Source organism: Manis pentadactyla, chromosome 15 (genome assembly GCF_030020395.1).
Source record: "Manis pentadactyla isolate mManPen7 chromosome 15, mManPen7.hap1, whole genome shotgun sequence".
Taxonomy (NCBI): domain Eukaryota; kingdom Metazoa; phylum Chordata; class Mammalia; order Pholidota; family Manidae; genus Manis; species Manis pentadactyla.
The window spans coordinates 15,935,026-15,955,682 of NC_080033.1; the positions used below are offsets into that span (position 1 = coordinate 15,935,026).

General features: G+C 34.6%; 1 protein-coding gene and 1 pseudogene across 5 annotated transcripts in view; both read right to left on the reverse strand.

Annotated features, from left to right (window-relative positions):
- Positions 1–667: 667 nt before the first annotated feature.
- On the reverse strand, positions 668–11,187 carry LOC118912543 (sec1 family domain-containing protein 1-like; annotated as a pseudogene).
- Positions 11,188–14,679: 3,492 nt separating this feature from the next.
- The window catches only part of ZNF529 (zinc finger protein 529), an 82,598-nt gene continuing 76,620 nt past the window's right edge, over positions 14,680–20,657 (reverse strand). For all 5 annotated transcript variants that reach the window (XM_036885769.2, XM_036885772.2, XM_036885768.2 and 2 more), the window contains one exon: positions 14,680–16,121. In XM_036885769.2, coding sequence (XP_036741664.2) covers positions 14,785–16,121 — 1,337 coding nt within the window. In that variant the 3' untranslated portion in view covers positions 14,680–14,784. The remainder of the gene's footprint in view (positions 16,122–20,657) is intronic.

The window sequence follows — 20,657 nt, forward strand, 5'->3', positions numbered from 1 at the left end:
CAGGCAGAAAAAGGCAAGTACCAAATGATTTCACTCATCTGTGGAGTATAACAATAAAGCAAAACTGAAGGAACAAAACAGCAGCAGACTCACAGACTCCAAGAAGGGACTAGCGGTCACCAAAGGGGAGGGGTGGGGGAGTGAAGGAAAAGGGTATTAAAGGGCATTATAATTAGCACACATAATATAGGCAGATCATGGGGAAGGCAATATAGCATGGAGAAGACAAGTAATAACTCTATGGCATCTTACTACGCTGGACAGTGACTGCAACGGGGTGTTGGGGGGGGTACTTGATAATACGGGTGAATGTTGTAACCACAATGTTGCTCATGTGAAACCTTCATAAGATTGTATGTCAGTGATACCTTAATAAAAAAAAAATAGAGAATTTTAAGTTGTATATGTTGTATGAAAGTTATCTGGTAAAAAAAATATTTACCAATAGATAAATGAAATGTGCAATAGCATTTTAATTATATTCATTGAAACGACTGAAATTTGTTAAAGAGATTTTTGTTGAGTCTTCAGCATTTACCTCCATGGCTAGCACATGGTTGACCCTCAGTAAATATTTGATTAATGAAAGAATAGTAAGTACTTAATTAATGATAGCAGTATTATTTATTTTCTGGTTGCACAGAATGTTTTAGGTTTGCATTAACTCTGAGATTACTCCACCATTTTTAACTCTCCCTTTAGAGGGCAGTGGTGTGTGCCAAGGGATATAATAAGCCAGTGTTCTTCAAACTGGGTATTTCTTAGGAATCCAAAGGACTTTTTTTTAAAATTCATTTTGTTATCATTAATCTATAATTACATGACCAAAGGACTTTTGATGTGGAGTGAGAGACATTCATTGTTACTCATTGTTCTTTGTGTTTTCTTCAAGGTTTACTTTATTAAATTTCTATATTTAATGAATGAAATATCGACAACCATTTTTTTCTTGAGCACTTGAACTTGCTTACTAATTTTGATTAATTAATTCCTTAAACTTTTAAGGTTGTTACTAGTTTATTAAGTGTGATGCTGTGATTTATAAGAAATGTGTATTTGGTCTGTGACACCTCTGAACACAGAGCTCCTAAAATCCTTGAAATTTCCTATGTGTAAGGTGCTACCAAGGTCTTTGTTATGCTAATGAGGTAACTTGGCAATCCCTTAGGTAACCAAAAATGCGGCTGGGTGTTAAGGGTGATTAGAGGGTTGGAAGTTTTAACAGCCCCACTCCCCTACCCATTTAGGGATGGGAGAAGGGCTGGAGGTTGAATCAATTGCCAATAGCCAATTATCTAATCAATCATGACTATTGTTAAACAAAAATTCACATAAATTTTAAAGATCTAACTGCCTTTATTAAATGATTCATGAATCTGCTTGCACTCCATCTAACAAGAGGGGAGCTCCACAGGGCTACAGAAAGGGAAAGGTTTTAAATACAGGGCAAGAAAGTCAAAAACAAAAAAGGATTATTTCAGGAGAGTTCACTTTTCTTTGAAGGGAAAAAAGGGGTCTTACTAAGTGGATTGCCTCATCCTCCTTTAGGGGATTGAGAGGGCCCATGTGACATTACCTTATTGGTGCTGATCAGACTGGTGAAGACTACATTTCTGGGGGAGGTTAAAACTGCAATTAGGTTAGGTGTTATTTATGCCCCAGTTTGGTGGCATAGCCTAGCATAAGTGACTCTGTTTTAGAACTGTGATTTTCTTTTTAATGCTATGTAATGAAGCTACCATAAGAACCCAAAAGGACAGGGTTTGAAGAGCTGCTGGGTTGGTGAACATGCATAGATATGGGGAGAGTGGTACTCTCAGGACATGGAAGATCATGCATGCCCTTTCTCCATACCTTACCCTGTGTCTCTTTCATCTAGTTGTTCCTGAGTTATAGCTTTTATAATAAACTAGTAATCTAGTAAGTAAAATGTCTCTGAGTTTTGAGAGCCCCTCTAGCAAATTAATTGAACTCAAAGGAGGGGGTCACCGGAACATCTAATCTATAGCCAGTTGTCAGAAGTACAGGTCTATGACTATCATCTGAAGTGTGTGTGTATTGTCTTGCAGGGCTGAGTCCTTAACCTGTGGGTTCTAATGCTATCTCCAGGTAGATAAAGTCAGAATTGAGTTGAATCATAGACAATTATTTGTTGGTGTAGGGACTTACACACACACACACACACACACACTGAAAATGGGTGTCAGAAAAGTAAGACTATTCTTTTGGATACTTTAAACACAAAAACAGTAGACAAGATTAGAGGTAAGGCCATTTAAGAAGTTGGGACAGATTTTTTTTATTTGTCATATTTAAGGAAAAGAGATCAGTGGATCAAACTAGTTGTTAATAGTGATGAATGGATTTAAGATACAGTTAGAGAAAATCTTAGAATTTACTGAAGGATTTGATGTAGGAAGAGAAAGGAGAATGAAAAATGACAGTGAAGTTTCTGATTAGAGTTGACAGAAGGACAAACCAAGGAAACACTCAGACTGTACCTGCAGGGCCATTTTCCCCGGGAGAAGACTGATGTTATGGCAGAAACCTGTGGTTTCTGTCCCAAAGTTGGTCACCTTATCCATTATCCAGTCTTGAGTTTGAGTCCTTCTAGTGATTATCACATGAGCTATCCTTTTATGTTACATGTAAAAATTAAAGAGTACAGGGATAGGTAGCAGACTAGTAAGAATATTTTCTGAAGATAAGGACTGGTGCTTTGAGTGGGATTAAAATCATTTGGGTGATTGCTGGCATTTTTCAGAAGTGAAAATCAGGGTAAGAATCAGCTTCCCCAGTACCACTGAGTCTATTGCCTTTCCACCTGAATTTCCTTAAGACACGGATTGTGTTCTTCCCAGTCCTTTTTGTCCCAAAGACTATATTGAGAGGCTCTAACTTCCTTCTCCTTAACTATGTTATCCCCATACTGATTATACCCTGAAATTCACTCTCTTCAATGGGAATTATTAGCTGGTCTGACTAAGGAATGCAGTGGGTAAAGTAGAGAGTGCACAAGAAAATTAAACATAGGTTTGTGATTCTTAAAAATCAGTTAAGTTGTTAATAGGGAAATACTAGAAGCATTCCCATTATATCAGGAGAGAGACAAGAATATCTATTTTTACTACTAGTAGTTAACATTTTTTTTTTTTGGTACTAGCTAGAGCAGTTAAATAAGAAAAAACTTAGTGGTAAAAAAAATCTGAAAGGAGGAAGGAATGTTATCACCGAATGCTTGATTCCATAGGGAATAAAATGTTTATAATTTTTTTATTACCTTCTGAATCTGGAGTTGAGTAAAACAGACTCATTCATTGTTAATTCATGCAAGGACTTTATTTTTCATTCCCATACCGTTTTCATTCTCCTTCCACTGTAGACACCCATTCAAAATATCCTCATACTTGAATATATTGTTACAAAGTTGTAACTTTTACATGCATGTTTTAAATCTATGTAAATAAGTCTCCTATTCTTCCCTGCTCTTTCACCAATCACAGTTTTACAATCCATCTGTCACTAAACATTTATATCAGGGCATCAACCACATTTCATCTATTGACTCTTTCAGGGGATGGACACTCAGGTTAGCTCTAATATCCTACCACCATAAGAAATGAAATGAACATCCTTCTATGTATCTCTTTAAGGACCTATTTAAGAATTTCTTGGGCCATATGATATGTAGGTTATAGGGTATGAATTTACTTGCCTGAGTAGAGCCAAACTTTCTGTACATGTCCACACTTCCACTAGCAGTACACGTTTCTGTACATGAATGCAGGCAGCACTACCTGGCTTTCTCATAGTTACTGTCAAAGGCCTAAAATATTATCTCTTTGTAACATTAATTTGCTTTTCTCTGATTGCCAGTGATTTTAAGCGTCTTTTTTCGCTTGTTAGCTTTTTGAAATTATTTGTAAGTTGTCTGTTTATACTTTGTACTAGTATTTTAGTTGCAATTGCTGTTTTTTCTTGTCTATAGGGACAACTTGCGTGGTTTGGGGAGGAAAAATCCACTTCCTGTCCCTTGGGCACTAAGAATGTACAGCATAGGCACAACTTTTTCCAAAACAGTCTTGTCTCACAAAAACAGTCTTTATCCTCACCCGATTTCACATGTACCCTTGAGGTCTGTTGAACTGAGGGCAGCAAAATTGTTATGGCCTGTTTTCACAACTTGTATCGGTATCCTAGACTTCATTTTGGAATGTTGGGTACTTGGCACCTATTGTTTTTTTCCTCCTTTGGTTGCTCAGGAGAAACTGATACAATGAGTTCTATTTCAATATCCAGTTTATAAACTGAAAGCAATTTTAAACAAAGTAAAAGACTTCATATTATTTAGGTATAAAAATAAACATACCAAAATCAATGTACATGGTATATATCATATGCATGTATATGAAAAAACAAACAGAAGATCAGCTGAAAAAAATTTAAAAGACTCCAGCAATGATGGACACAAATATAAATTAGTAATGAGTAAAATTAACAAGACATGAGCATAATCTCATGAAGAGAACTTGAATAGAAAGGGACTGATCAGAAAACATGTGAAAAAAAGCACAGGATAGAGAGCCTCAAACTCCTAAAACTTAAAAACTTAATTTATAAAAATTTAATGTGATTCTGTATTTTATGAAAGACAGGTTGTTTCTGAAGTTCATGTGGAAATGTAAATATGATGGACTAGCCAGGCAAATATGAAAAAAGAGTCAGTCAGTATATTTACCATCTATTTAAATATAATATAGCAGCATTAAAATAGCATGGTGGCAAGCATGCTCCAAATGAGTAGATGGATCAGTGAAACCAAAGTCTAGAAATAAACCCAAACAGAGAAGGGAATATAGTACTCTGCATATGATAAAGGTGGCATTTTTAATCAGTGGCACAAATACGAGTTATTTAGTACTTGGTTTATAATACACCTGAATGACCAACCACTCAGATGTAGAAAAATTAGATCCTGAACATTTCCAATGTATACTCCACATCGGATCAGAGATTTAAATATAAAAGATGAGATCATAAAAGTTCAAGAAATAATGTGATTAAAAATCTTAATAGCCTCAGGACATCGAAATCTTAAGTCTAACACAAAACCTAGAACCATTAAGAGAAAAGTTTAATCAGTTTTTAAGCATGGCAGAAATCTGAGTGCTAAAAACTCACAAGACAAATGATTAAGTGGGAAAACTTACTTGATTGTCACAGAAAAAGCTATTTTCTTGTTGAAACAGAGGTACCACAAACATTTAAGAAGGAAAAATAATACAAAAGGAAAACAAGCAAAGTATTAGAGATAGTTTATAGAACAGTAACTAAAAATAGTTTTCAGTATGCATGTACTAATCTTCTCAGGCTGCCACCACAGAATACTGCAGACTGGGTGACTTCAACCACGGGAATTTATTTTCTCACATTTTTGGAAATTGGAAATTCAAGATAAAGTTTCTGGAGAGAACTAACTCCCTCTTTTTTTACTGAGTTAAATTGACATTATATTGTATTAGTATTAGGTATACAACATAATGATTTGATATATATATAGTGCAAAATTATTATAAGTTAACATCCATCATCACACATAGTTACACTTTTTTTTTTTTCTCTTGTATGAGGAACTTTTAAGACCTACTTACCTGCTTTCAAATACAGGCATACACTTTGCTTTATGGTACTTCCAAGATCCTGTGTATTTTTTACAATTTATAATGGTTTGTGCAAATTTGTGTCACCAAGTCTATCAGGGCCACTTTTCTAACAGCATTTGCTCACTTAGTGTCACTACCACATTTTGGTAGTTCTCCCAATATTTCAAATGTTTCATTACTGTTATATTTGTTACGGTGACCCATGATCAGTCATTAAGACTCACTGTAAGCTCAGATGATGGCTAGCATTTTTCAGCTGTAAGGTATTTTTTAATTAGGCATGAACATGGTTTTTGTAGACATAATGCTATTGCACACTTGAGACTATAGTATCATGTAAACATCAGTTTTATATGCACCAGAAAACCAAGAAATTCATTTGACTCACTTTATTGTGATAATTTATTGCATTGATCTGGAATTATAATTCGAACCTCCTCCCTTTATATTTTCATAGTCATTTTAGTCAGATGTTGGTCATTTTGATGATCTTTTGAAGAAATGAATTTTGGATTCACTTATATTCTTTTTTTCTTTTCTGTTTCTCATCTGTTATTATTTCTTAACTCTGATTTTTTTTTTCTCTAGTTTAAGGTATGAGGTTAGGTTATTGATTTGAGATTTTTTTTAATATAGGCATTTACAGCTATAAATTTACTTCTATGAACACTATTTTATATGCATCTCATAGGGTTCATTTTCATTAAACAAAGTATTTTCAAATTTATATTTTCTTTGACCCTTTAGTTAATTAGGAGAATGTTAATTTCCATATATCTGTAAATTTCTCAAATGTGTTGTAGATTTCTAATTTAATGTCATGTGATTGGAAGACATACTTTGTATGATTTTATTCCTTTGAATTTATTGAGATTTGTTTCATAGCAAGATGTGTTCTATTCTGGACACTGTTTTATGTGTGCTTGAGAAGAATGTGCTATTTCACTGTTAAATGGGCAGAGTTTCTATTCATGTCTATTATCTAGGTGGTTTAGTATTGTTCAAGTCCTGTTTTCTTGTTGACCATCTTCCTAATTGTTCAAGACATCAAGAGTGGGTTTGAAGGCTCGTCATTATTGTTAAATTGTCAGTTGTTTCATGTATTTTTGACCTCTGTTTTTAGGTATATTCTATGCTTATTGAAGTATTTTTATGATGGTATTTTTTAAACTCTTGTAAGATATTTCCACCATCCTTGTCATCTTGGTGTTTTTTGATGGTCTTTTCTCATTCAAGTTGAATATTCCTTGTTCTTGCTAGGATGAGTAAGTTTTGATAGTACCTTGGTGCTTTGGGGAATAACCTTAGGATACTGTGGTTCCTATGTAAATATTGGTCTGTTGTTGATGAGCTGGAATTTAGTCACGGCTCTGGTCACACCCACAGTGTTGGAAGCCCTCACTGGCTGAAAGGAGAAAGCGCCTCTGTGAAGGTTACACTGTAGTAGTAGTCAGGACCTGTTCCCACACTGCCTCTGCAAGTGCCTGCCAGCGAGTGCTGGGTAGGAACAGCCCCTAGGAAGTGCCAGGTTACAATGGTAGGCGAGACCCCAAGCATACTCACCAGCCCTCCCCTTGCAGCTGCCAGCGAGGTTAAGATCTGCTTCATGGTTCCTGGACTAGGATGGCAGTCTGCATGAGCCCACTGCTTGGGGAGGAACACTGCCCCTTCCCTGCTGGGCTGGGCTATGCACAGAAAGCCTCCACACCTGCTTACTGGCAGGAAAAGAGTGGTGCTGCTGGCTGTCCTGCAAGTAGTCTGGGAGACTGGCATTTTTTAAAGTTTCTGAAATACTTTATTTTTTGAATCAGTACACATTATGTTAAGTATAGAATTTCCTTAAAAATTAACTGTCACCATGAGGACATTGATATGGAGAAGGAAATACCTGGCTCTTTTGACTTTTTACGATTATCCAAGTTCCAAGCAGATTTTTATATTAAGGTTCTTCTGATTTATTTTTATTCAAGTTGTGACACCTGTTTTATGAACTGTGTAGCATTAAAAAGTTCACTGCAGGCACATAAGATGTGCTTGTCTTGTTTCCCTTTTATCTAGTCAACAAGATTTTGAAACTCGATGTAGTTACCTCCTACAACAAAAAGTTACCTCTTGGAACGGATTTTTGTTCCTTAAAACTGAGCTGTCACTGCCTGCAGCACTTTGGGATCAAAATATCTGTAGTCATCAGTTTTAGGGTTTGACTTCATGAGATTGTCTAAAATCTGAGTAACTGGTAGATTTTGCTGTTTCAACACCAGATTCTTCACTCCTTCCATCACAAACTGTGATCCTGTATTCATGACTTGTGATGAGACCCATTGGTTTAGTGGTAGTGCTGCCATTAACTGGCAGGAGCTGAGGCCATCCTGGCAAAAGCCTTCCACTGTTTGATATATTGTAAGGGATTAAGATTGCATCCTGTATCAGTTAAATCTTTTTTGTATTGCTCCAAATCAGCCTCAGGTGTTTGCTGTGCACTTATATAGTAGATAAGAAACAGCCTCATTTTATCTTCTGGAGTTCCTGCATAAAGTCTGATATTATATCTAGAAGAGATTTATCCAGAGTAGTTTTGCTCATTATTTTTTTCTTCATATTCAAAATATACATCTAAGTTTTCTTGCCTTTATAAGTTCTAAAACAGTGGTGGCAACATCTGTATGGAGATCAGTAAGTTCTTTTTTTCAAGGAGTTTTGGTAAGGACCTGACAGCTGGACTAATACTGTTAGCTTAGCTGTATTGTCAGAAAGCGTATTTATGGCTCCTTCATCTTCCCCGTCCAGTCCCATAATGCTTTTAAGTCATTTTAACTCCATCTTCCTGTACTCTGTACAATTCTAGTTCTTTCTGAACTGATTATGCAACTTCTGGGAATGGACTGCCTTTATGTTTCTGCAAAAATTTATCAATTGGAGTTAAATCATAAGACTTCTTGTTTTTTCTCTTTGGTCTAGCACCAGCTGGAGAACTTTCCACTCCTGAAGGTTCTTTCAAATTAACTGTTTTAAGTGGAAATCCAGTACATCATGCACCAATGCTTGATATGTCCAAGTATGGTGTACAGGAGTTGCTAAATCTATGTTTCTGTCAGCAAGGACCAATAAAGGCCTTTGGAAGTGAACTGGCCAGTTCCAAGTGTGTCACCTGTAAAAGGACTGTTTCTTGCATCTCTTAGATTTTCCCGGAGTTTCTTATCTAGTTTTACTGCTACCATTTCTGCTGCTATTCCTCTTGAACATTTGATTATAGAAACAGTACCAGGTGTAAAAAGCAGGAAAGGCTGTTAATAGTACTGTCCATGATAGTTTCCATTTCCGTATCCATGATATTTAGCCTGTTAATAGCGCGGTATGAAATGAGCTCCTTATTTTGATTATGTAACACAAACGTATCATCTTCCAAAGTAGTAACACTGAGATATTGATTTAAAAACCTTGGCTACTTGTGTTACTGCACTAGCTGCTAATGCTGCATTTGTTACCTTCTAGTTTACTTCTTGAAATAGAATAAATAAAATTTAAATAATGATTCATAAAGTTGATTTTGATGATCCTGACACAATCTGTCAATATTGTCTTCAGTTGGCATTACAAAGTACACTGCAGGAACATCTGGAATAGTATCTTGATCGGAGTGCAAAAGTAGATGCAGAGTGACCCCCGTGTCTCTCAGCTCCTTCTGAGAGAACAGAGGAGAGATAGTATCTTGGCCAAATCTGTCATAAATGAGTATCTTCCATATTAGTTCTCCAGTGCTGTTTTCGACATGAGGCACATTGAAATTCAACATATACTTCAAAGCCACTGTTTGTTTCTCGAATACTGGCTGCCCCAGCTGCAGCCATCTTGACTCCCACCATCCACCCTGGCATTTTCTTGTTTGCAGAGTTCAGCTAATGTAGATTTGACACTGTCAAAAGGGTTTTGTTCTGCAGGGCCCAAACATTCTCCAGTCCTTTGCCTAGGGAAAGCAGGTGCATCTTGAGTGTTTTTTGTTACTGTTATTGTGTGGAGTTTTTTGGTAGTTTCTTGCACCTGTTGACATTTCCAATTTGCAAGGTTTTCTGGTGCTCAGGTTGGAATATATAGGAAGCCAAAACCAAGCCAAACCAAACCAACTGTCCTCCAGGGAACTCATCACTGGGCTGTTTTCCCTTAAGTTCCATTTCTCCAACTTTCAATTGTTTTCACTTTTCCTGACTTTTCCAATTTTAAAGTTTGTTTTATATTTTTACCCCTCTGGGTTTTAAGTGTAATAATTGGGGAGGAATAGGGTAAAATATTTTAATCCAGCTTGCTCTTTTTTAATCTTTGTCCTTCTGTGTGTACAGTATCTTCCCTTCTTGTTGCTTTTAAGATTCTTTATCACTGATTTTAATCAATTTGGTTGATTGTATTTTTTTAAATAATGTTTCTTGTGCTTGGGATAAGTTGAACTTCCTAGATCTGTGGGTTTATAGTTTTCAATAAATTTGGAAATTTCTTGGCAATCATTTCTTCAAATTATTTTTCTGCCCCCCACTCATTCTTCTTCTTCTCTTCCAGGGAGCCCAATTACACATAATTGGCTTAGTTTAAGTTGTCCCACAACTCTGATACTTATTTTCATAGGCTGTTTTTCTGTTTCAATTACTATAGTTTTTATTGCTATGTCTTCAAGTTTACTAGTGTTTTCTTTTGCAGTGTCTAATCTGTTGATCTCATCTACTGTATTTTTATTTATCTTTTTTCTTTTTTTTTATTAAGGTATTATTGATATACACTCTTTTGAAGGTTTCACATGAAAAAAACAATGTGGTTACTACATTTACCCATATTATCAAGTCCCCACCCATACCCCAATGAACTCACTGTCCATCAGTGCAGCAAGATGCCACAGATCCACTATGTGCCTTCTCTGTGCTACACTGTTCTCCCTGTGATCCCCCACACCATGTGTACTAAACATAATACCCCTCAATCCCCTTCTCCCTCCCTCCCCACCAGCCCTCCCACACCCCTCCCCTTTGGTAACCACTAGTTCATTCTTGGAGTCTCTGAGTCTGCTGCCATTTTGTTCCTTCAGTTTTGCTTCATTGTTATACTCCACAAATGAGGGAAATCATTTGGCATTTGAAATGAAAATATCTCTGCCTGGCTTATTTCACTGAGCATAATGTCCTCCAGCTCCATCCATGTTGTTGCAAATGGTAGGATTTGTTTCTTCTTAAGGCTGAATAGTATTCCATTGTGTATATGTACCATATCTTCTTTATCCATTCATCTACTGATGGATACTTAGGTTGCTTCCATATCTTGGCTATTGTAAATAGTGCTGCGATAAACATAGGGGTGCATATGTCTTTTTGATCATCTACTGTATTTTTAAAACTCACGTATTATAATTTTTCATCTCTATAAGCTTACTGGGTCTTTTGAGTATTTTCTACATCCATACTTAACACAATCAATCTCTTGTCTTCCTTCTTGGACATGTGGAATATAGTTATAACAGTTGTACTCTCAGTATGTATTACCAAACTCAAAATCTAGTAAATCAAATATAAAATCTATTTTTGTCATTTCTGGATGTTTCTATTGACTTTTCTCCTTATTATAGTCCTATATTCCTGCTTTACATTCCTCAAAAATTGTATTTACCATCAGCCATTGGGAAAGATATCTTCTATGTAATTTGGTACTGTTGCATTTCTATAAATATACTCATAAAACTTTACTCTGGGATATTATGTTACCTGGAAACAGTTTATTCCTTTCAAGATCTACTTCATGTTTTGATAGGTGGGAACTAGGGATACCTTAGTCTAGTGCTAACTTTCTCTCTACTGAGGTAGTAACTTTGGGCAACCCAACCAGTGCCCTATAAATCCTAAATTATGAGGTTACCACTTTGGCCAATAGGAACAAACTATTCCTGGTCCTGTGTGAGCACCAAGGATCGATCACCTGTGATCTTAAGCATTTCTTTTGCTGGGCTTAAGTGATCTGCTCACCCCCATGACTTGATCAGAATATGGCTCAACACTGTCTTGCTAACTCTAGCCGTAACAGCCTCTCTGGACTCTCAGCTCCATCTTGTCAACTTAGGGGGATCACAAGGCTCCCCCTGCATTCCCCTTCCCTGTGCTGAGATGTGGAAATGATCCTTCAGGGTTAAGCTGGGTCAAGTGTATAGACCTTATTTGTTTACACTTTGTTTGCCATTATTTCAATCTGATGTCCAATATCTGAAAATACTAGTGTTTTGTTGTTTTAGGCAATATAAATCCAGTCTCTATTACTGTTTCAGCTGGAAACAGTATTTTTTTTAATATACAGAAGAATTGCAAGAAGAATACCGAGTTTCCATACACCCTTTTCCTAGTTCACCTAACATTAACATTTTATATTACCATATTATAATGATCAATACCAGAATATTACCAATGGTATAATATTATCACTTAAACTACAGGCTTTACTTGGATTTCACCAAATTTTCTTCACTAATGTTCTAGAGAGCAAATCCAGAATCCTGTGTTGTATTAAGTTTTCAAGTTTCCCCAGTCTCCTCCAATCTTTGAGTTTTTCAGCTTCACTTGCCTTTCATGGCCTTGAAAGATTGTTGACTTTAGGAGTACTGGGTGAGTTATCTTAGAGAAAGTCCTTTATTTTGGGTTTGTCTGCAGTTTCATTATTAGATCATAGTTATGTATATTTTTGGTGAAATAGTACCCAAGTGATGAAGCCCTTCTTAGCATCACCTTGTGTGGTATATGATATTAATGTCTTTCTACTGGTGATCATTTGGTTAAGGTGGTGTATGTAATGTTTTCTTCTTGTAATTAGAGATACAAATTGAGAAAATTCCAATATCCTATTTTTCTTCAAACCTTCACTTTCAAATTTTAGCATCCATCAGTTGATTTTGTTTATAAGTATTACTTTTTTACAGTGATTTCCTATTTTCCTCATTCATTTTACATTTGTTAGTTAGAATTCAGTATTAAATTGAACCAGAATTCCTTTATTGGGGTAAATTCAAGGATTAGAGCAGCAATAAACATGATAGGTCTGCAACATCCTCTTGGCTGGAAAAAATAATGTAGACTAAGGAAAATGTGGAAAAGATAAAAGGGCAAATGAAAATGGAAAGGAATGAGGTTTTTCAATTTAAGCACCAAAAAGAAGTAACAACAAAAAAAGTTAACAGTAACTACATTATTTTTTATTGCAGTAGCAGTGAAATGACAGGAGATCATAACAAAGCTCAAAGAAAAATGTTAATGTTGTGTACACCAAAATGTAGCTATGATTATAAATAAGGGAGACAAAATAAGGATATGTTGTATTCATTAATTTTTCACTTATTCATTTATGATTTTAAGAATTAAGTGCCAAGACAAATGGTTATTTTGTTACATTATTAATTTGAAGTCCACGTAAGGTTTAGATAGCCCGTTGTTTTAATTTGCTCAAGCAAAGAAGTGTAGGGCAAGTGGTTCTGGAGTATTACACCAAGGGGGAAACTAATCATCATGATTCCAACTCAGAATAACCAGAGTGAGATCAAAGAGCAAATCAACAGTGTGGTCACCAATAGCTTGGTAATTAGTGAACTATTACTAATATTAAAAATTGTAATAAAGTTGAATAATTAAAAAAATATGAAATACAGCAAATATAAAAATGGTAACAACAGAGACTCATTCTCTTATTGTGTAGGACATGAAATATCTACCAATTATGTATTTTTAAAAACTCCCAGTTTCAATAAAATACTAACAAGGAATATTTAAAGAAAACACTGCTCAATGTAGTCAACAAAAAAATGGCTTAGTTACTACTGCTGATCATTTAGACTCTTTTAGATTCCATAAATTCTGGGAAAGACACCAATTACAAAAACTAAAGTGTAATGAATGATGGCATCATAAGTGTATCTAAATGTAATAGGTACATTTTCTTATAAAAATCTAACAACCAGTAGCTTGTAATCACATTAACTGCATAACTGGGTCAGCTGTCCTGAAGAAGAGACGAGAGGCAAAAAATGATGTGCAACTTTACCTTGCTGACTGTCTAATTTTCTTTCCTATTCTTATTTCTTTTTTGGAGTCAGCTGACATTCTTAAAATCAAAGGTCTACTGATTGTTCAACTGCCAAAACCCAGTAAGGCAACACTGAGAAGAATAACAGAGAAAATAATAGTATTGATAAGAAGACACATTTAAAAACTGTGGTAATTAAATAGAGTTGTGAACCCTCTTAATGTGTTTAGTGATCAGTTTATAATCATTGCAATAGTTGTAGATCTTCTCCTCCTTCTAAAGGTGCTTGACAAATTTAAGAGGCTGATCCGATTGGATTAGTAAGTATTATGAAATATTTCAAAGTGCTCCTTTAATTTTTATCCTGAGTGATACTGGCTAGAGATGAAAAGGCTCCTTAAAAGAATTATATTATGGTAGGTATTTAGGAATATATATTGTATCAAAACAAAACAGAAATTTAAAAATAAGTCAACCATTTGATGGCAATGGAAAGGAGATACACATCTACCTTAAAACAAAAACAATAGAAAACAAAACAAAAAAATCTGCCTAACAACATGCAGGGCCACAAGACTTTAAAACTACAAAGTATCTGGGAGTTTTAACTCTGGAGAAAGATAAATATGCCTACTATATAACAAGTAAAACATTAGAATACAAAAGATGTATTTGAGTAATATTACAAATCAGTAAGCCAAAAGCCATGAATGAACAAAAAAACAAAACACAAAAACAAAAATCATGTCTGGACAAGAAACTCATATGAAAATAACTCAAATAATTTATAATTAGGGAAATACATTTCCACACATTTAAGATGGATTAATAGGGACCATCCTACATAAATGGATATTCAGAATGTTAATTGATATAAAAAAACTTCTGGCAATATCTTAACAAAGCTGAAGTATCACCTATGACTGAGCAATTCTAGAGAGGCCATAACATCTGGAAAAAAGATTTAATAAGAGATAGTGAATTCCCTTGATTAATTTTTATTAAACATAGTTTTTCCAGTGAAACTCAAACAAAAGGCCTTTGTATGTGCCTTTCAAGACTTCTCACCAATATTACTTTTTGGATATCAAGTAAGATGCTCGCTCACACTAAAGATACTCACATATTCCTTACATTCATAGGGTTTCTTACCAATATGGATTTTTTGATGTTTTGTAAAGGATGAACTATGTCTAAAGGCCTTCCCACACACCTTGCATTCATAAGGCTTCTCTCCAGTATGAATTCTCTGATGTTCAGTTATTGTTGAACTGTGTCTAAAGGCCTTCCCACATACTTTACATTCATAAGGTTTCTCACCACTATGAATTCTTTGATGTTGAATAAGGGCTGAAGTAAGCCTAAAGAACTTCCCACACTCTTTACATTCATAAGGTTTCTGACCACTATGAATTGTCTGATGTCGAGTAAGTTCACTACCTACTCCAAAAGCTTTCCCACATTCCTTACATTTATAGGGTTTCTCACCAGTATGAATTCTCTGATGTCTAGTAAGGGATGAACTATTTCTAAATACCTTTCCACATGCCTTGCATTCATAGGGTTTCTTACCAGTATGAATTCTCTGATGTTCAATAAGCTGTGAACTAATTCTAAACACCTTCTCACATTGTATACATTTGTATGGTTTCTCACCAGTATGGATCCTCTCATGCTCTGTTAGCTTTGAATGAAATCTGAAGTCCTTGTCACATTCCATACATTTGTAAGGTTTCTCATCAACATGGATTTTCTGATGTTGATTAAGTTGTGCATGTACTCTAAAGGATTTCCCACAGAAAGTGCATTCGTAGGGTTTCTCACCATCATGTATTCTTTGAAGTGGAGTAATTTCTTTCACTCTTCTCAATGTCCTTCCATATTCCTTACATTTATAGCACTTCTGATCATCATGAATTTTCTGTTGTATATTAAGGTCTTTATAAAAACTGAATGTATTTCCATATTCCATATATTTACACGGTTTCACATCAGTATGAATATTTAGTTGTTGGATATTTGGGTCATCTACTCCAAAGGTTTTGTAATATCCATTACATTCATAGGTTTTCTCATCAGTATGTATTATCTCATATTCATCAAAGTTTATGTCACAGCTGAAGACCTTCCCATATTCCTTATATTCACAGGGCTTCTTCCTATCATGAATTCTCTGATGTGATGTTAGAAATTTATGATTTTTGTAATTGGGCACTTGTTCTAAGATGATTTTTGTTTGACTGAAATCTCTCACTTTCGGTGTCTGCACTTCAATCTTGCTTTTCCTTTGCCAGCCACTTCTGAAAATCGATTTATCAAGGTCAATGAACTTATTACTTTCTATTACTTCCCACTGAGAACCATTGTTTTCAATAATGTTTTTCCCTATAGATAAACTCTTTTTGTCATACTTGGACTCCAAATCTGAAAGGTAACAAAACAAAACAAAACAAAAAACTTTCATGTGTCACAAAATTAAAACAGCTATAGAATGCAGAAGAAACAAACTGATCTCACAATATAAGTGAATGATTCAAATACTGTAATGAAGTTTGAAGAAAGCTAAGGAGCTCAAAGAATGATAAGAGCATAATGTAAGGTTGTGAGGTTTGTGGTAAGGGAAGCAGATTAAGTCAGTTGATCTGAAATTTAGGTATTGATCATCACCTAGGAAGCTTGTTGTAAAGTACTGATGTTCAGGAACCAACCCAGATAAAGTGATAAACATCTATGGATGTAGAAATAATCATCAATGTCTTATAGAGATACTGATAGTGCAGATCAAAATGTGATAATCTATTCATGCTAACAATTTTGTAACATTTTTTTTTCTTTTTAACAATAGAATCCAATCACTTAAACATAGATACCAAGGTGCTGCTTATAAGACTCCATTTTAAACCATTATCACTTTTCACCAAATCTTTCTTCACCTCCTACATCAAAACTACATTTCCCATCATTTAGAGCTACCCACAGAATATTTCATTTCTCAGAAATGGGTTCTTTATATACCACCTTGTTTTCACTGTCCAGGTCTAAAAGTTACTACTTTCAGAAAGGATATACTGACTGACTCTAAGTAAGTTAATATTTGTGTCTCCATTTCAATATCCAGTTGCTCGCCCACATATCTATTTTTTTAACTGCACATTTGATAATTTTCTGTGTTGGTATATTATTTCCTTATGCCTTAAATTTCAAAGGACAAATGCAATCATTCTTTTATGTGCCACTGAATAACAAGTCCCAAAGACAGAGTAGTTGTTAATTATAGGAAAAGTAAATCACTGGATGAAAGGAATCTAAATAAGAATAAAAGCAAATACTACAAAGATAAGTCATTAGGGAACACAACTGATTATCAAAATAATTATGTAACTATAACAGTGCAACAGTTATGCCTCCATGTCTTCCAAACTTCTCATTATACTATAGTGATTATATATGTGTTTATAATACAGTAAGATATATTGTATATATGTGAAGTGTTTATAAGTGATTGTTTTCCTGTTGTCTCTCCACTTACTCATATTGTCTCCATCACTGCTGTTAATTCCCTCCTATGTAAAACCACAATTTTCTTTATCCCACATGTCAATAAAATAACCTCTCTTCAGTATAATTTATTTACCTCTCCTCAGTAGAATTTTCACTATTACTCACTTATCCCACTGAAATCCACCTATATTTAAATGTTTTTATTCATGCTTTTCCCGATATTCCTTTCCATTTTTCTATACTCAGAGCCATTATTATACTTCCAAAAATTGTATCAGAATATTTTAGATATTATAATTACATGTATAATATGGTTTAATATACCATTTATAAAACTTATGGAATTCTGAACAAAGTTGTGGCTGAAATGGAGACTATGCTAACTAAATGATATGGAAAAGATGGTGGAGACGGGCAAGAGTGTAAGGATTTTGTAACAAATGATCTATTCAAATCAATAACAAACGATTTGTTAGAGACTGCCAATCAGATGAGGGAACAACCTGAGAAAAATCCGAAGTGACTGATAAGCACTGTATGATTCAGGGAAAAAATAATTTCCTGTGACTGAATTATGAATAACAAAGGTGAAATAATGTAAACATCATTATTTGACTAAAACAATAAAATCATAAATGAATGCCTGTATCAGTAAATCAAAATCACTTCCATTTAGGAATAAATATCTCTACCAAATAACTGTTTAGTCAATGTGACAATGTAAATGAAATTATAAACTCTTCAGAGAACAATGGCATTGAAGTATTACATATTAAAATCATGGAACTCAGCATTAGTCACAAAAGATTTACATAAAGGTTCATGCTAATAAAAATGAAAGAATGAAGTTAACCAATATATATACTCCATTCAATAAGATAGAAAAGAACAAAGTGACCTAAAGAAACAGTGAGGGGAGAGTTCAGTAAATATGAAATCAGAATCTAATGAGTTAGAAAACATATAAAGAATATAATTAACAAATATAAAAGAGAAAATGAAAAGAGAAGGAACCATCAGAGAGAGTATTTTTTAAAATGTTATAAGACTTCTAATCAATTTAAAATGTTGATTTATGAATTATCTTCTGGGTAAACACTGAAAACCCCAGCAATTATAAAAGTTGAAAAAGACCAATTTGCTGGAAAGAGATAAAAATGTCAAAGATTCACCTCCCATGAAACAAAAATTGTAAGAATGATTACTGCCCAGATTGTGGCAATAAACCAAGTAATGAACCAGGGCTCCTAAAACAAAGATCTGAGTCATGATTTGGAGTAGGAAAGGCAGAAGATTTGACTTCAATTTTTGTAACAGAAAGCAAGAAATATGAACATATCTTATATATATTATAAATATACATCACCCTGGTAGAGTGTGAGTTGGAAGGCATGGAGACATACTATAACTTCAGCATTATTCTTAAAGATACATAACTTCTGGATACTATTAGTGGGTCATGTTAAAAGGACACAGAAATCACTTGCAGGAGCTAAGGGAGACCGCAATTTTGACAAGAATCAAAAGTGGGGGATAAACTTTGTGTATAATCATTCTAGCTAACTAAATAAAACTAATACCTAAAACTGATTTAAAGAAAAACAATAAAAACACAGAAGACCAGAACTGTCTTTTAATTGATGCAGGTTTCTGGTCTTGGATAGGGAAGTTATAGGGTGAGCCCAGGAAAGCTTCTGAAAGCAAGAATAAATTTAAAGATTTAAAGATCAAGTTAAAGATACACAGAAATCACCGTAAGGAATTATTCAATATTCATACAATTAGGCATCAAAAATCAAAGACTGTGGTGGGCTAAAATATACTAAACCAATGGAAACCAATAAATCCATAATGAGACATAAATAAGATAAAGTCAGAAAATTTCAACTGTACCATCTGAGGTAGCTAATTAGTAGTTATACAAAGATCAATCAAATACTGTTGCTGTCTTTCCCATTAGAATTACATTTAAAGTTTAATGAAGAGCATGAGGGCAACTAATGTGGAAGGAATGATGGACTTAGGAAAACACTGATTCAAATAAAGATTTTCAAGTGTAAATATCATTAGGTAAATTGTTGATAAAGAACGGTATATCCATAAAATGCCAAACTAAGACCACAGAGATCCCTTTCTGACTATGCTACTTGTCAGATCTTTCTTCATCAATTGTTACCCCTGTATTTTCCTTACTTTTCTTCACAGCAAATTTCAGTATATATATTTCCTAATTATCTCTTTACCTGTTTATTAGACATCTTACTAGTATGTCAATTCCATGACGGCAGGATCTATATTGGTCTTCCTCACTATTTACTGACTGAGCTAGCACAATATCTACCTTGGTGTAGTCACTGATTAAATGTTGAGTAAAGAAATGACCAAGGGTTTTCATCAATAGAGACATTTATGTAAGTCTAAATATAAGAGGAAATGAAAAAATTGTTGGTTGCACTAGGGAAGATCTTAATTTGCTTCCCCAAGTGTCAGATTTTTTTCTTCATGGCTTTGAAGAGAGTTTCCCCAGAACGTCACGGGGGCCCACCTCCTCCTGGACTGGCTGACCTTTTTACTCTGGTGATGGCTTTCCCTGCCTCATCAGCCCTCCCTCACCTGGTGGCCCTGTGTTCTCGTCACATCCCTCGCAACCCTCCAGAACAACTTCCCTTCCTCCAGTAAGGTCATCATAGCTGGCTTAGAAATGGAACACCCTGCTCACAACAAAGAAATGTAACAATGTGTAAAAAAATACATACATATAAATATATGTGTGTGCGTGTGCACGCCCGCGTGAATTTATTTATTTATTTATTTATGAATTATAACCAATTCTAAAAAACACTTTTGAGAAGTGGTTAAGTTTGTAATAAATGGAGTTGAAATGATATTAACAGACTTCCAAGAAGAGGAAAGTGGAAGAACATTCAACTTAGAGTGATCACAGAATTACAAAGTATTAAGAGAGCAGACAGGTAAAGAAACGTCTTATTTTGTTTAATTCCATGCCAACTCATTATTGCGCGAGGCAGTATATTTAACAGTTAAGAACATCAGCTTTTGGTGCCAGTCTGCCTGGGTAGAAAACTGCCTCTGCCACCGATTGGCTGTGTAACGTTGGAGAAGTTGCCTGAATAATCTGTCTTAGCAATCTCTTCTAAAAACAATAATGCAAGTAGTATTTATATCATAGGCTGACTGAAGAATTAGGTTATTTAATACATTAAAAGTGCTTAAAACAGGGTCAGGTACAATATAATAATTATGCAGCTGAGAGGAAAATAAGTAGCTTTTTGGAATACTTGTTATTTACTTTTAATAGAATACTAACTTAATGTTAAATGCAAAATGCTTTAACCACAAATACTTTTAAATGGAATGCTAACTTAATGTTAGTTTTAATACTTTTAGAGGCATACTAACTTAATGTTAAATGCAAAGTTCTTTAACCACAAATGTATG